The 14,828-nt window shown below is 40.7% G+C and overlaps 1 protein-coding gene across 1 annotated transcript in view; it reads right to left on the reverse strand.

Moving 5' to 3' along the window:
• Positions 1-2,537: 2,537 nt before the first annotated feature.
• NEK9 (NIMA related kinase 9) overlaps positions 2,538-14,828 on the reverse strand; it is a 43,697-nt gene continuing 31,406 nt past the window's right edge. The window contains exons 15-22 of the mRNA XM_089522237.1: positions 14,638-14,746; positions 12,566-12,727; positions 12,082-12,252; positions 11,816-11,875; positions 5,378-5,568; positions 4,679-4,840; positions 3,747-3,956; positions 2,538-2,757 (exon numbers count right to left, since the gene is read on the reverse strand). Of these exons, the coding sequence (XP_089378363.1) occupies positions 2,635-2,757; positions 3,747-3,956; positions 4,679-4,840; positions 5,378-5,568; positions 11,816-11,875; positions 12,082-12,252; positions 12,566-12,727; positions 14,638-14,746 (1,188 nt within the window). The 3' untranslated portion in view covers positions 2,538-2,634. The remainder of the gene's footprint in view (positions 2,758-3,746; positions 3,957-4,678; positions 4,841-5,377; positions 5,569-11,815; positions 11,876-12,081; positions 12,253-12,565; positions 12,728-14,637; positions 14,747-14,828) is intronic.

Below are 14,828 nucleotides of genomic sequence, written 5' to 3' on the forward strand. Positions count from 1 at the left end.
TGTAGCATTGAATTGAAAAATAAGTATACTCATCCCTCCATATTTGTGGCTTGGATATTTGCAGATTTGATTATTCACGGATTTGATTAATATGTTTTCTCTAGGAATATCTAGGTCCTCCAGTGCAACTCTATGGTCAACTTTAACTAAAAGTTGCACTGAAAGACCTAGAGATTCCTAGAGAAAATACTCTACTAGGCATTTGTAGTTCATCCAGTGCAGTTCTTTGGTCAGTGTCTGTCGGATGTTGACCACAAGAGTTGCACTGGAGGACCTAGAGACTCCTAGAGAGGTGTCCACTCAGGTAAAAACATGGTGTTTTTGTTATTTGTAGTTTTTCCATATTCACGGGGGTCTTGTGCCCCTAACCCTAGCGAATACGGAGGGACAAGTGTACATGGAATTCATCTCTGATCATGGGAAATATAGAAAAAAGTGACCTAAGAGCAGATACATTCCATCTGATCCAGATCTAAAGATCTGTGTTCATCCTGCTTTCAAAATTTGTTCCTGACCTATAGTATCTCACTACTATTAGAAAGAGTCAGGACACAAAGGCAAATGAGTGTCAACATTTATTGAAACAGAAAATTTCAAACCACTTCACCACTGAATCTTTCAAAGATAGATAATGACAAACTAGTTTTTCTCCTAGTGTGTCAGTGCATGCATATGTTGTGTTCCACTATAACAAATCAACAGCAGTGTTAGCAAGAGACTGACATCTATAGAACTAGCACTGCTGAAAGGGGAGAAGGAACTGGGTTTGAAACTACTTTAAGGCACACTGGCCTACTTGCCCTTCACCTTCCAGGGCAAGATCTGTGTTTAAAATGTGTCTTTGGTTGCATAGCAGGACTGGTGCATATATTGTGGTCTGTAACAGGCACAGCTTGGACAGTGTGAATCCTTTAAGGCACATATATTGCTGGGGAGCACAGGTAACTATCCCTCAACATGATAACCCAGTACTCCACTAGACTAAAGGGGAATCTTGTCTATGCACTTCATTTTCCAAATGCTGAGCACTGCGAAATAATGTAATAATGCTGCAGGAGAGCAGTTCCAATTAACTCAGTGATTTCTTTCATGATATGAACTGGACTTAACTGTCTTTCATTTCCTGCTTCATAATAGAAGAGTCTCTAAGCTGTGACATGATTCTCTTATGAAAGAGATAAAACAACTCCAGTACTTAGCATCAGCCAAGTGCATAATAATCTACTGAACATTTGGTATTTCTTACATTCAAGGTCTTTATCCTTCTTTTCCACTAAGGAAAGGCACACCAAAGCCTCTGTGTTGTTGGGGCTGAACAGAAGCCAAAAAATTACATCTGATTCAGTTCCAGGAGAATAGTCAGAAAAGAATCAAGTAAATCCTTTATAATGCACTATTTGAGGTAAGAAACCTCCAGGCAGAAAAATGTGCATGTCTGATACAGTTGTAGAAGAGTGGATGAGGGAATCTCAAAATGATTTGTTGAAAGGTGGATATAATATAGGATTACCAAATCAAAAATAAGGGACACTAAGCAGACACAGTTCTAGAATGTTAAGCTATAACATTGTTAAAATAAGGGACAATGGGACTCCCACTCCATGATGGGGAGGTATATAGATGTGTTTCCCAGAGGTCACATCTGTATCAGTCTTACATTTATTAGTAAAATTGTTTAGCAAGGGTATCAGTATCATTTTTAACGGGAAAGGAAAAAATTGTATCTTGAAATTTCCTTCATATACAGCTTAGTACTAAAAATACAAGCAATGCTCTGAAGTGATGTATAATAATCTGCTGCCTGTAATTTGACTGCATACAGTAATTCTAGTAAAAACAGCATGGCTCCAGGTTCAGCAAGTACTGGATAGGAACAAAACCCCCAAAAACTGAAAAAAGGAGGCTTTCAGCAGCTCACTCTGGTATTCATACTAAGATGACACTACCTGGTGGAAATGCTAAGGAAAATGTGCCTGAGATCCTCTCCCAAATATTCCTTAAGTAAAAGCTATAAATACCTTCCATACAGGCTGAAAGAAATATGGCCAGAACTACATCTAAGACATAAATTTTCTGTTGTGGAAGCTTTCACCCATTTTCAGAACCAGATCTTTTCTAGACTTCCCCACCTGCAAGCAACTTCCCCAACAGACTGGGATCCTGCCCCTCTGAGTTTAGACTGAAAGTATTTCAGTTTGACTCAAAATTTGGGTGCTTATTCCCCCCCCCCCCCTTTCAATCGTCTTTTCTATATCAGTTGCCTGATGATGAGCTGACTATTGCTAGTGGCCCAGTGTCACCTTTGGAAAGTTGGGAAAGAAGCTAAGGACGTGATGCTGTTGGAGCCACACTTGTGGTGTGGCTATCTCGCCTCAAGGTCACGTTGACATACTGTATACTGTATTTTGAGAGGGCTTGCTGTCAACATGATGTCTGAGCAGACCAAGGATTGAACGTGGGGCTGTGCCTCCCTCTGAATTACCTCCTAAGTCCATAGTGCTTCCCTTCTTGCATACATGGATGCTGTGAAGATCCTGACCTCCTTGTTCACAAAGGACCTGAAGCCAGGAAAGCTGCTCTCTGCATTCAGATAATACATTGTGAAATTGGATGGATTCCAGTGGACTTAGAAGACTACAGGCTGAAGCGGCATGACTCAGTTCCCAGGAGACACCAGGAGTCAGAATCCAAGTCAGGTTTTGGATCCATTTCCATGTCTTCTTTGGTGGTCTGTGTGGCTTTGGAATGAGCTTCCAGCTGTCCAGACAGAAAAAGAATCAATGTCCTAAGTAAAATTATGGGTGATATATTACAGTATGAAATATGTCAATCAGATGTCTAGTTTAACTGCAGTTGTGCTGAATTCCTGGTTATTTCACAAATTTACAAAGAATAAAATGATGACATGCATGGGCTCACAGTCATTTGCTCACATTGTCAAAGAAATATTCCTAAAGTTATCTTCTGTTTCTTAGAAACCTACTCCTCAGGAATTTATCTGCCCCTCTCACTAGCTAACTGAGCTCATCTTAAATTCCTGGTATCATAAATGGAATTGAGAGAAAAAGCAAATGTGTTTTGATAATCATAACTGTATACTGACTGCCAGATTCTGGGATTTTCCAAGACGGGGTAAGAGAAATGAAAATGGAACAATGTAGATGAGGCCCCTGTCTGCTTCCAGTACAGGTTGACACGAGCATTCCACACTACCATTGACACAAAATATAGGCCCCATACAGACTGCCCAAATAAAGCTGCTTCGGGTCACTTTGGAGGTATGCTGTTTAAATGATGCATGCATCCTAAGAGTCCGGGAGCTGTGCCAAAGCTGCGCTCCAGTCCTTAGGACTGGATCGTGGCTTTGGCACAGTTTCCGGACTCTTAAATGCATCATTTAAACAGCGTATCTCCAAAGTGACCCAAAGCAGCTTTATTTTGGCCTGTCTGTATGGGGCCATAGTCTGGTATCTTCTGGCCAGGCACAAAAACATGCTAACATTTTACCAAACACAGCCCTTTGAAATAAGAGAAACTGAACAAGACCAAGATTATCTGACATTCTTAAATTATTGCACAGCAAACCAGATTCTATATGTATTCAGTTACACCACAATCAAACTATGCAATAATTGCTACATAGTAAATTCTCTTAATGTACATTTTAGCATCAATTACAAAGAACTAAGAATATTCAGAATAATTCTGCCTTCTAATCTGCCAAATTCTTCCAATAGAAACCTTACCTGCTGTGTTCCTTGTGTTCTTCTAATGAGACTCTGAAGCTGGGCACTGAGACGGCTGGTTTCTTGGTGAAGTTTTTCCTGGTCAGCCAAGCACTTTGATATTAAGCCACTCAGGCGCTCCACTTCAGCTTGCAGCAGATTACATTTACATGGATTTGGTATTGCAGCAGTCTTTTCACCACTACAGGGCTCTGCTGAATCCAGAAGGTGCTGCAACAGATGACTGGTGAATGAGTTTGTATATACACATCTAGATATCTATGCACAATGTGTGAAAGCTTTTAAAGTTGTGCTTGCCTATGTCATGGCTGGAAAATTAGAGCAGAACTGCTGAAAACATGGAACTCAAAAGTTCTTAAAATTTGGAAGCAAAATTCTGATCAACTATTGCACTGAAATGCTGGCTCATGTACAACTAACTGCCAGACTCTAGCTATAAACCTGGAATATATTCACCCTTCGAACTGACCAGGTTAGAAGCTTCCTCCTTTCACTTTTATTCCTGTTTCCTGGAGTGTTTGTTAACTTCAACATTTTGCCTTTTCTGAACTGTAATCTGATTTCTGGAAGTGGTGATCTAAAAGTGTCCTTCAAAGGAACTTATTAGACTGTGGCACTGGGCTCTGATAATTCTCAGCAGTCTTCCACTCATCCCACTAAATCAACTGCTTGTGGTTGTTTTTTTTTTACCATTAACCACCATAAAAATATTACCCTCTTCTTGTTTCCTTTGCAACACACAATCTATTTTTGACTAGTCTTATAGTCTTTTCTAAGCACTTTAGAGCCCTTCAGTTTAATAACTTCACTATATTAAATTATCTAATCTTAATACATAACCATTCCTTAAGGTTATGAGTGGCTTAATATACACCATGACCAACTTCAAATTGTCATAAAGAATTCCATATGTTGATAGAGTTTTACATTACCCAGGACCCTGCATTGGTCTTGTTAATATCAACAGGTGTGGGAGGAGCCATGTGGAGTCCCTTCAGCTCATCATAGGGAAGAGTTTCTTTGTCAGATTCAGATTCTAGGCTTGCAAGAGAGGGGGTTTCAGGCATGGGGATGAACTCTGCACTCTCCAGCTCCTAGTCAGAAAGAGATGACAGATTTCCTTCTCATTCTTGCCCAGAGCTTGAAAAAACTACTTTTTGGCACCAAAACTTTTAGAATACTCCTATTGTCACAAAAAACGTAACTTACACAAACTCTATTTTTACCTATCCACCTTATCATGGATGTAATATGAGAAATATGAAGGAAGGATACAGGTAAATTTCTATTTAAATTATGGATAAAAACTGAATGCAAGTGACACCTGTATAACCACAGAGGGATAGTGAATGTAACTGTGGATGTTACAATACCAGTTTTAAGGTGTGTATTATGAGCACAGAAAACTGCTTACTCCTGAATTGAATACTAGTATCAGAATTGAGACACAATGACATCTTAATTGACAGAATCTTGATAGCAGGGTTTGTTCCCTAACAACATTTTAATAACTGCCAACAGCAGGGATTCAAAGTTGGAAAGAAGCTTCACAACCAAAGTTGCAAAGTCACTGCTGGAGAAAGCCCACTTTTCTTTTACCTTCCCACCCCTACAATAATAGAAGTCCTTACCTTGCGAAGCCAGCTAGGACAAGAGCTGCTAGCAGCACTGCTATCTACAATGGCTTCATTAGCACAGATTCGATCTCCCATTTTATGGTCTGCTTCCATAGTCCCACGGAAACCTCTGCTGGGATCAGGGATATCAGACTCTCTCTCACTGTCCTCTTCTTCTCCTACTTCAGTTGTGGAGATCTGAGCCACTAGCAGGAAAGAATATTAAGAACTTGGTTCACTAAGTTATTTCTGATAACACACATATTGTCAGGCCTCTAAATGGTAGTCATGTAAACAGGAAAAAACATACAGTGAACTATGGAGACAGAACACTGAACAAGAAAACACTGACTGGACAATTGCCATTCCAGCAGTCCACTTGAGCCACAAGCACTTTAAAACACAGTCCACCGAGACCTCCAAAGATAGAGATGAATCTAGGAACAGTCCCAATATTTATATAAATAAATATTATATTAATATTTTTAAAAATGAGTCCCTCCCCCCATATCATAGGATCTCTGTGCAGCTTACAGTACAGTAACGATGATTTAAACATTTAAAAGACATATTAAACAACTGAATACAGTTGGCCCATTATATTTGCATGGGGTCCCATTCCACTGCCCCCCCCCCCACAGATGCCAAAAAATGCAGAACCTCAAGTCTCCTTGTTTTTAATGGCACTGTGCTGCATGCTGGTGTGGCTGTGTGCACACATTGCCATTTGGGAGAATGAGATAGGGCCATCTGCACTTGCTCCAATCCACGGTGACAAGGCCATGGTTAGGGTGGGCCAATTGTAATTTAAAAGTTGAATAATTTGCAACATTAAAACAGTGTAAACGTTTGCATAATACCAATCTGAATGAAATATTAAGCCTCAAAGGCTTTAAGAAAAAGCAATGTTTTAATTAGGTGCAGGAATAAAATCAAAGTTAGCACCAATCAGGGCAATTGGGAAGGGAATTCCAAGCTGGGGAACCACAGAATAGAAGATGCTGTCCAACAGTGTACTATTGTCACTGTTAAGACCCATAGGGAGGCGCCTCCTATTCCTCTCTCCCCTTCTTCAGACTATCATATATAGGGAGAGACACTCCTTCAAATATCGAGCTGAGTCTTTTAGGACTTCAAATGTTATAATCAATATTTTGATTTCTGACTAGAAGTATACTAGCAGACAGTACAATTTCTTTAAAATTGGTCTTATGAAGTTTCTGTAAGCTATTGCAATTGGCAATCTAGCTGCAGCTTCCAAACTGTCTTCAATAGGAACCCCATGACAGCAGTCTAATTGGGAAATTACCACTGCATTAACCACTCTGGCCAGGTTATACCTATCCAGGAAACACTATACCTATCACATCACTCAAGGCTGGCCCAAGGTCTAGGAGTTCACTTGGACCTCCATCAACAACAGAGATGAATCTATGAGCATTCTTAAGCAGTGCAATGCTCCTTGATATGGAATGCAATCCCATCCAGAGCAGCTTGCTTATCCAATTCCCACGAACAGGAATCACCAGCCTACATAATCTCTGTTTTACTGGAATTCAGCTCATTTACTAAACATCATTCAGCTCGTTATAGCACCCACAAACTGCTCCAGCATCTGCACAGCCTAACTAATTTCAACAACAGAACCATACTGATGGCCCCAGCCCCTAAACGTCTAATGAACTTAACCAGTGGCTTAACATATGTTACACCATGGCATCCCACAGCTTCAGCCATGAGGATTAACAAGAATCCCGCAGTGCAATTCCCTGGACTGGGCTCATAGATAGAACTGGAACTGCCATAACTCAACGTTTCCTCCCCAAATCCTGCAAAACTAATGCAATAAGATACTATGGTCACTGGTATCAAAAAGCACTGAGATACCCAAGAAGATTGCCACCTTTAACCTGCAGTATAGAATTATAGAATCATATAGTTGGAAGAGACCTCAAGGACTATCCAGTCCTGCCATGAAGGAAGACACAATCAAAAGCACTCTGGGCAGATAGTCATCCAGCCTCTGTTTAAAACCCTCCAGAGGTGGAGACTCCACTATACTCTGAGGAAGTGTATTTCACAACTGAAGAACTCTTTACAGTCAGGAATTTCTTCCTGATGTATAGATGAAATCTCCTTTCCTGTAGTTTGAATCCATTGCTCCAGGTCCTAATAGCAGAAAACAAGATTACTCCATCCTCAATATGACATCTCTTCTAATATTTAAACATGGCAATCATGCCATCTCTTCTCCATCTTAAACATACCCAACTCTCTAAGCTGCTCCTCATACGGCATGGTTTCCAGATCTTTTACCATTTTGGTTGCCCTCCTCTGGACACAGTCTAGCTCAGTGATGGTGAACCTTTTAGAGATCAAGTGCCCAAACTACAACCCATAACCCACTTATTTATCGCAAAGTGCCACACCCCTCTGGCTTTCTAGTGACAAACTCTAGTGAACTCGGTGTTGGGATGATGGTGTGTGTGGCCACAGAGAGGGCTCTGAGTGCCACCTCTGGCACATGTGCCATAGGTTCGCCATCACTGGTCTAGCTTGTCACTATCCCTTTTGAATTGTAGTGCCTAGAACTGGACACTATTACTTCCCTTGATCTAGACACTATACTCCTATTGATGAGGTCTAGGCTCATGTTGGCTTTTTCAATTGCTGCATCACACTATTGAATCATGTTGAGTTTCTGGTCTGCTAAATCCCTTTTGCATTACTGTTGTAAAATCAGGTGTCACCCGTCCTATATCTGAGCCTTTCATTTTTTCTGCATATGTGTAGTATAGCACACCCTCGGTTTATGGAGGGGGAACCGTTCCGCCCCCCTGCCCGCACGCATAAGCCAAATTCCGTGCATGCTCAAGCCCCACTGGAATGAATGTGGCTTGTGCATGTGGCGGTGCACACCCCATTCATTTGAATGGGATGTGCCGCCCTGTGTGATCCCACGTGGCTCTACATGGGTTTGAGTGTATGCTCAAATCCGCGTATAGCATGCCTACATATGATGCGGGCACACTGTACCTTACATTTCTCCCTGTTGAAATTCATTTTGTTTGTTTTGACCCAATTGTCTAATCTGTTATAATAATAATAATAATAATAATAATAATATGGTTTATTTGTAATCCGCTTTTCCAAAGTATGATCAAAGCGGTTATAGTCATTTTGAATCCTGTCCTCTGGTGTATTAGATACCCCTCCTAATTTGGTGTCTTCTGCAAATTTGATAAGCAGGCCCTCTATTCTATTATCCATTATTTATAAAGATGTTGAATAACACCGGGGTCAGGGCAGAAGCCTGTAGCACCCTGCTACTGATTTCTCTCCAGGATGAAGAGGAGCCATTGGTGAGCACCCTTTGGGTTTGGTGTATCAACCAATTATCGATACACCTAACAGTAGTATTGTCTAGCCTACATTTTATTAGTTCTTTTGCAAGAATATCATGGGAGACCTTATCAAAATTACCATTTTAGTAGATGAAGGGAATACTGTCGATATAGCATATCTTGATATCAGCAAGGCCTTTGAGTGACTTTGTCCTCAAAGTGTCTAGCAACATTTTTAAGAGCAGGTAACCAAGAGTTCCTGTTCCAGTGTTGTTTTTCATTACCTGATCCTATCAGGCTCATCAACACTCAGAATAACTCTGCTGGGCAGCATAAGGATGAGATAATACAGTCGCCCCTCTGTATCCATAGATTCTGCTTCCACAGATTCAACAATCCACAGCTTGATAATTTTTTTAAAAAAATCCAAAAAGCAAATCTTGATTTTGCCACATTCCGCATCCAAGGATTATGGTATCCACAGGAGGTCCTGAAACCAAACTCCAGATATGAAGGGCCTACTACATAAAGTAAGGCTTTTTTTGCCAACCACACTGCCACATAATAGGTGTAAAGAATAGTCCTCACTGATCTTCAGTTGTATTCACTCTACGGCCTATGATACCTGTACTCTAGCCATTGTCCAATCTTTTTCATTGCCCATAGATCTATAAACTGAGTTTCACAAAACTAGATTAAGTACTTGGGAATGATTAGATCAATGTTACTTCCCATTTTATAAATCCCTACCAAGACCAAACTGCCTTCCTTTTCAGTTAGAAAATCCACCAGAGCATCATTTGGATGCCATAATTCCTCAGGGGCATATAATTTTAGTCAATCCCCCATTACTGCAAGGAAGATCTATTACCAAACTTCACAAGGAAGTCAACTGACTACAACAGCTGGGTTGTTGAATACTCCTCCAAACCAGATCACTCTCCATTCACTCATCAGGGGAAAAAGGTCCCCATGAATCAGGCCAGAGATAAATTGAGGCAGCCCAAAGGGCAGGGTATAAATACCATAATAAATAAATAAATAAATAACCATGAGGTTCTGAACTGGTTCTGTAAGGACACCCTCAGTGTTGAAGTTAGGTGCCACAGAACTACAGTCCTTGGGTGCTCTCCAGCATTGCCTTCTAGACCATCTCTTTTAGCTCAGTGAGGAAGACTGTAGAGCAGCTGGGTGAGCAGCACACAAGGAGTATCCCTTTTCTGTCTCTTTGATCAAGCACATGGTACAAATCTTCAAGGCCTGTGGCAGAACACTATGAACTTCCTGAAGTGGAAGATGGAATCTTTATAGATGATAGCAACTCTGCATGCATCATCATGTTGTTGCTGCACTGAGTATCCAGGTGGACAACGTTGGAAGAGATCTACCCATCCAGCTCAGTCACCCACCTCTCTATAAAGCAGTGTTCAACAAACTTTTTGGGCTACTGCCCCTTTCTCCTTGGGTAACAACCATAGCGCCCCCCCCAGCACATATTTTTTGGATATTAAGTGTACTGTTCTACTGCAAATTCAAAACAAACAATCTCAGTCACTGCTCCCTTTGCACCCTGTCACTTTGGAAACAGCAACTGAGCAGTTGGCTGAGCAGTGACTGAGAAGCTTCTTGCTTGTGTCAGTCTTGCAGCAAAGGCTGGCACAGGGGAGAGGCTTCTCAGCTGTTGTTTGACTGGCTGCTCAGTCGCTGGGAACAGCACATGAACAGCTGGTTGAGCAGAGACTGAGAAGCTTCTAACCTGGGCCAGCTTTGCAGCAAAGGCCAGTGCAAACAAGAGACCACTTAGTTGCTGCTCAGCCAGGTGCTCAGCTGCTGCTCCCAGGGCAACCAGGTGCAAGGGAGAAGCTTCTCCCTAGAGAGGAGGGATTCTCAATCATTCGTCAGGGCAGAGAAAGGCACTGCAGGTGTGTGTGTAGATGGTTTACAGAGGTCACATGCTCTGTACTGGAGACTGGTGTGGACCAGGAAAGGGAGAGAGTTTAACTACAGGAGCTGCTCCAAAACAAAGGACTCTTTCCAGGAATCAAGCACAGATACTCCTTCCCCAGAGACATATCTTCCCCACACAGCTTCACGTGTCCACTCTCCCACTAAAAATGTTTCTTCTACTACCTCTTCTCTTAGCCTGTCAGATGAAAGAAAGCAGGAGCATGTCATGACCAGCCAGGCTGAGGATTCAGAGGATGAGGCTGAGCCTGAAGCTGAGTTGGGCCCGAGCTCTGCCCTGCCAGCTCCAGCAGAGTCTGTGGTCTGTCAGGAGGCTCAGCAACCAAGCCTCCCAGGAGCAGAGATTCCAAGCACAGAATACATGGAGAAGGAGGCCGACATACCTACCTTTAGCCAGAGAAGGTCTGAAAGGGTGTGCCTCCGCTGGTCATGGAGGCTTTATGAAAAACACTCTCTAATCAGCAAGCACCTGTGCTCATGAAACTTGGAAATATAAACAGGTGCAAGACGCCAAGCTCATTGTCAGAGATTATCTGAGCTTCCTGGCGAAAGCACGTTTGTCTCTGATTCCTTTTGTCTTCTTGTCCTGAAACCAAATGCCCCAACTGCCACTAAACATTTGTCCCCTCTACAAGTCTACAGTGCTATATAAATAAAGCATAATAATAATAATAATAATAATAATAATAATATAAATAAATAAATAATGTCTTTAGAAGACTTCTAAGTCTTTACTTAGAAAGCCTGCCTAAATAAAAAGGTCTTTGCCTGTCTGTTCGAAGGAGAACAGAAAGGGGTACAGCTTACCAGTAGTCTTGGACAAATTCAAAGAGGAGATATAATATTTCAGATAATCTGGACCCCAAGCCATATAGTGTTTTGTAGATCACAGCAGCAGTTTAAATTGTGCCAAGAAACAGAAAGATAACCAATAACATTACCACAACAAGAAGTTTCTGTTTTCACTCTAACTGGTTCCAGTCTGCATTCTGGCTGCATTATCTTGGACATGTTGCAGTTTCCAAACATAGCTTCATATAGAGTGGATTACAGTAGTTCAAACAGGAAGTAATTTAGGTTAAAGCTTTTTAGTCTATGCTGTGGGATAAGGAATTATTTACTATCAAAGAATCTGATTACTTACCAGTTGCAATGGACAGGCCACTACTGCTGGAACGGAGGATTTTAGAATTTATAACTTTTTCTGGAGAGAAAAAGAAGGAAAAAATTCTCAACTAGAGGTTCAAAAGTGTGGGAACACTGTTACAAGCCAACATATTTTCTAAGAAAAAATGTGATCCACTCTTCCGTGTGAACTTCAGTTATATTTTATGTTATGTACAGTTAGAAAATCCATACAGGTGTAAGTATTCATGAGTAGACTCTTCTCCATCAACTTTTTATACTTACCAACAATTATTATGGTGTGCCAGCCACGGCAAGACAAATCTGGGACATAATGCAGGGAACCAAAAATTGGCCGAGGCCATGATGTACAGATATCAGAACTATGAGCTCTCTCTGTTGGTGTCATTGCTAAACGGCCATTCCCACCATTACCCCAGGCAAATATATGGTTATCTGAGGAAAAGAAATAGTTTATTAGCTTAAATTCAGACAGCCCACTTTGACTGCAAAGACTCCTTTGGCTCTGCATTTTTTTCTAGTTGGAAGGCTCTCTTTGAATCATACAGCAATCCAGTCCAGAGGAATCCCACATGGAATTTCTGCAGGATTATGTTTGTGTGGCTTTATTACATACTTTGCTAATACAAAGAACATTCTGGAAATATCTCTCCTTTCATGTAACTCTCCTTCAAGATGTTAAGTTATTGGCTTTGGCACCCATCTTTGGAGATCAAATGTATTCATTATCACTAGTGCCAATACTTACCATCAGTAGCAGCTATAGTGAATTCATCACCACAGGAAACCTGGATGACCTGCTTCCCTCCAAGCGGTCCTCCCAGCAGATTAATACCCAGCCGCTTCTTATAGTTTCCAACACCCAGCTGCCCACATTTGTTGGAGCCAAAGGTAAGCAAACGACCCCGCTCTGAAAGAAAGAGCAAGTATAGTCACTTGAGATTTCAAAGTTAGGAAGACACTAAGCTTTGCTGGATGATTTGGTAGACTGCAGAACGTTAGCCTTCTCCTGATACTAGGAGTTTCTAAATTACTGGTAATTAAGCAACCAATTCAAGGCATTGACTTTAACTTTTTAAATGCTATATGGTCTGGCTATATAAGGAACCCCATTTCATTATGAACCTGTCTGGATGTTAAAATCATCAAGAGAATAAGCTTTTAGAATGTGATTGACTGAGGAGGTCTGCTTAATGAGCAAATGGAAGACAGCTTTCTCTTATGTTGCTCCTAGATTGTAAAATCCACTATGCTCAGAATTCCAGATATTCTTGGAATGGCATAGAGAAGCAATCCACCATGACTGGATTTGTCCCTGTGTGCCAGCTAGTCTTGATATTTACTAGTTATGATATTTACTAGTTATTCATTTTAATGGTTTTAGTTTCTAATGCTGTTTTTAAGCAAATATTTTAATTATATAATTATTAATAATTACTGAATAATTTTATTGCTCAAATGCCATTGCAGTTATATTACCAGCTACTTCAGGTGCTATTTTCAGTGGAAAAGACAATACGTCTTGCATGAATATGACTGAATACTTATTGAAATATGACTGGAATATGAACTAAAAATGTGCAAGTAATGCCACTATTGCTTGAGGTTAATATAAATTAACCCAAGACAGTAATGTTGTTGGTCATGTATAAGTCTAGAAATTTTAGTCAAAAAATTGACCCAAAAAATCAGTCAACTCTTCCAGGGGCCAATACTTTGAGTCTTCACTGATCAACCTCAACCATCTCATCCATCCAGTCTTTAGTATGAGCACAAACAGTTACTGCCTGCTGGAATGTTGTGAGTTCTTTGCATTCTTTTCTTTTGCTTCATCCTTTAGATCTTTTGTTACATGACCCTAAATTTTACCCTCAACTTATCCATGGGTCATATTAAAATCTATAATTTTGGCCCCCAAATCTGCTCTCGACTTATGCATGTGACCAACTTATAGTTGAGTATATACAGTATATACAGTCATTGTTAATTACTAGAGACTTTGGCTTGATCTAATTTATGTTACATTAAGTTTAGGATGTTGAATGAAGAGAACTTTCCCATCTCTTCTTCTATAAGATGCAGTGCAGTACTTGAGGAAGGATGAAATGCCTTGTTAGGCAGACCTCTGTACACTTTTGGGTGATTCCTCCTCTCTTCAGCAGCCTCCCTATACCTCAGCAGCTCTCACTGTTCAGAAATGCCCCATTTCTCTTTAATTGTTTAGAAAGGGCAAAGACTTCAAAGCAAGCGATAGCAAGTACATTTCTATACCGCTTATCAATGCACTTAAGTACTCCCTAAATGGTTTACAATGTGTAAGCTAATTTCCCCCAACAAGCTGGGTACTCATTTTAGGTACTCAGAAGGATGCCAGGCTGAGTCGACCCTGAGTGCCTGGCTGGTATTGAACTCACAACCTTTATGAGTGAGTGGATGCATTACAGGCATTTAACCACTGTGCCACTAGGGCTCTGCTATGAAACTTTCCCTCTATTTATCAGTAACTCTCTTGACCACTTTACTAAAATTGAACTCATAGCAATAACAAACATCATTATGCCCATTCCTTTACATGTCTCCTGGAAATAAACATCCAAATCAGCATTCAGGGCTCTGAATGCTAGATCTAGATTAGCATTAAAGAGTAGATTAGTCTATTAACTGTGTGAGTTTAATCTCTAGCAGAATTGATCTGATAAGGCAATACAAAGATGCAGTGCTAACTGAAAGGGTACATTACTTTCAGTGAGTCTGTTACTGCACTCATAAGTAAAGATGAAAATATGTTGCAGGGATAAATGCTGTGTGTTTAGGACTCACCATCTATGGCAGCTGTGTGTGTCTTTCCTGGAGCAATGGTGCGAATCTTGTAGAAGGAGAGTTTCTTGGCCAAAGTAAAAGAAGTTGTGTAAGGAATTTCTTGGTAAGCCTAAGGAAAGAAAACGATGAATTAAATACCACAATCCTGTAAGTGTATATACTGTTCAAGATCCATCCATGGAGGACTTGAG

The sequence above is a fragment of the Sceloporus occidentalis genome, unplaced genomic scaffold (genome assembly GCF_023333645.1).
Source record: "Sceloporus occidentalis isolate IW3139 unplaced genomic scaffold, rSceOcc1.0.p SCAF_4, whole genome shotgun sequence".
NCBI lineage: Eukaryota > Metazoa > Chordata > Lepidosauria > Squamata > Phrynosomatidae > Sceloporus > Sceloporus occidentalis.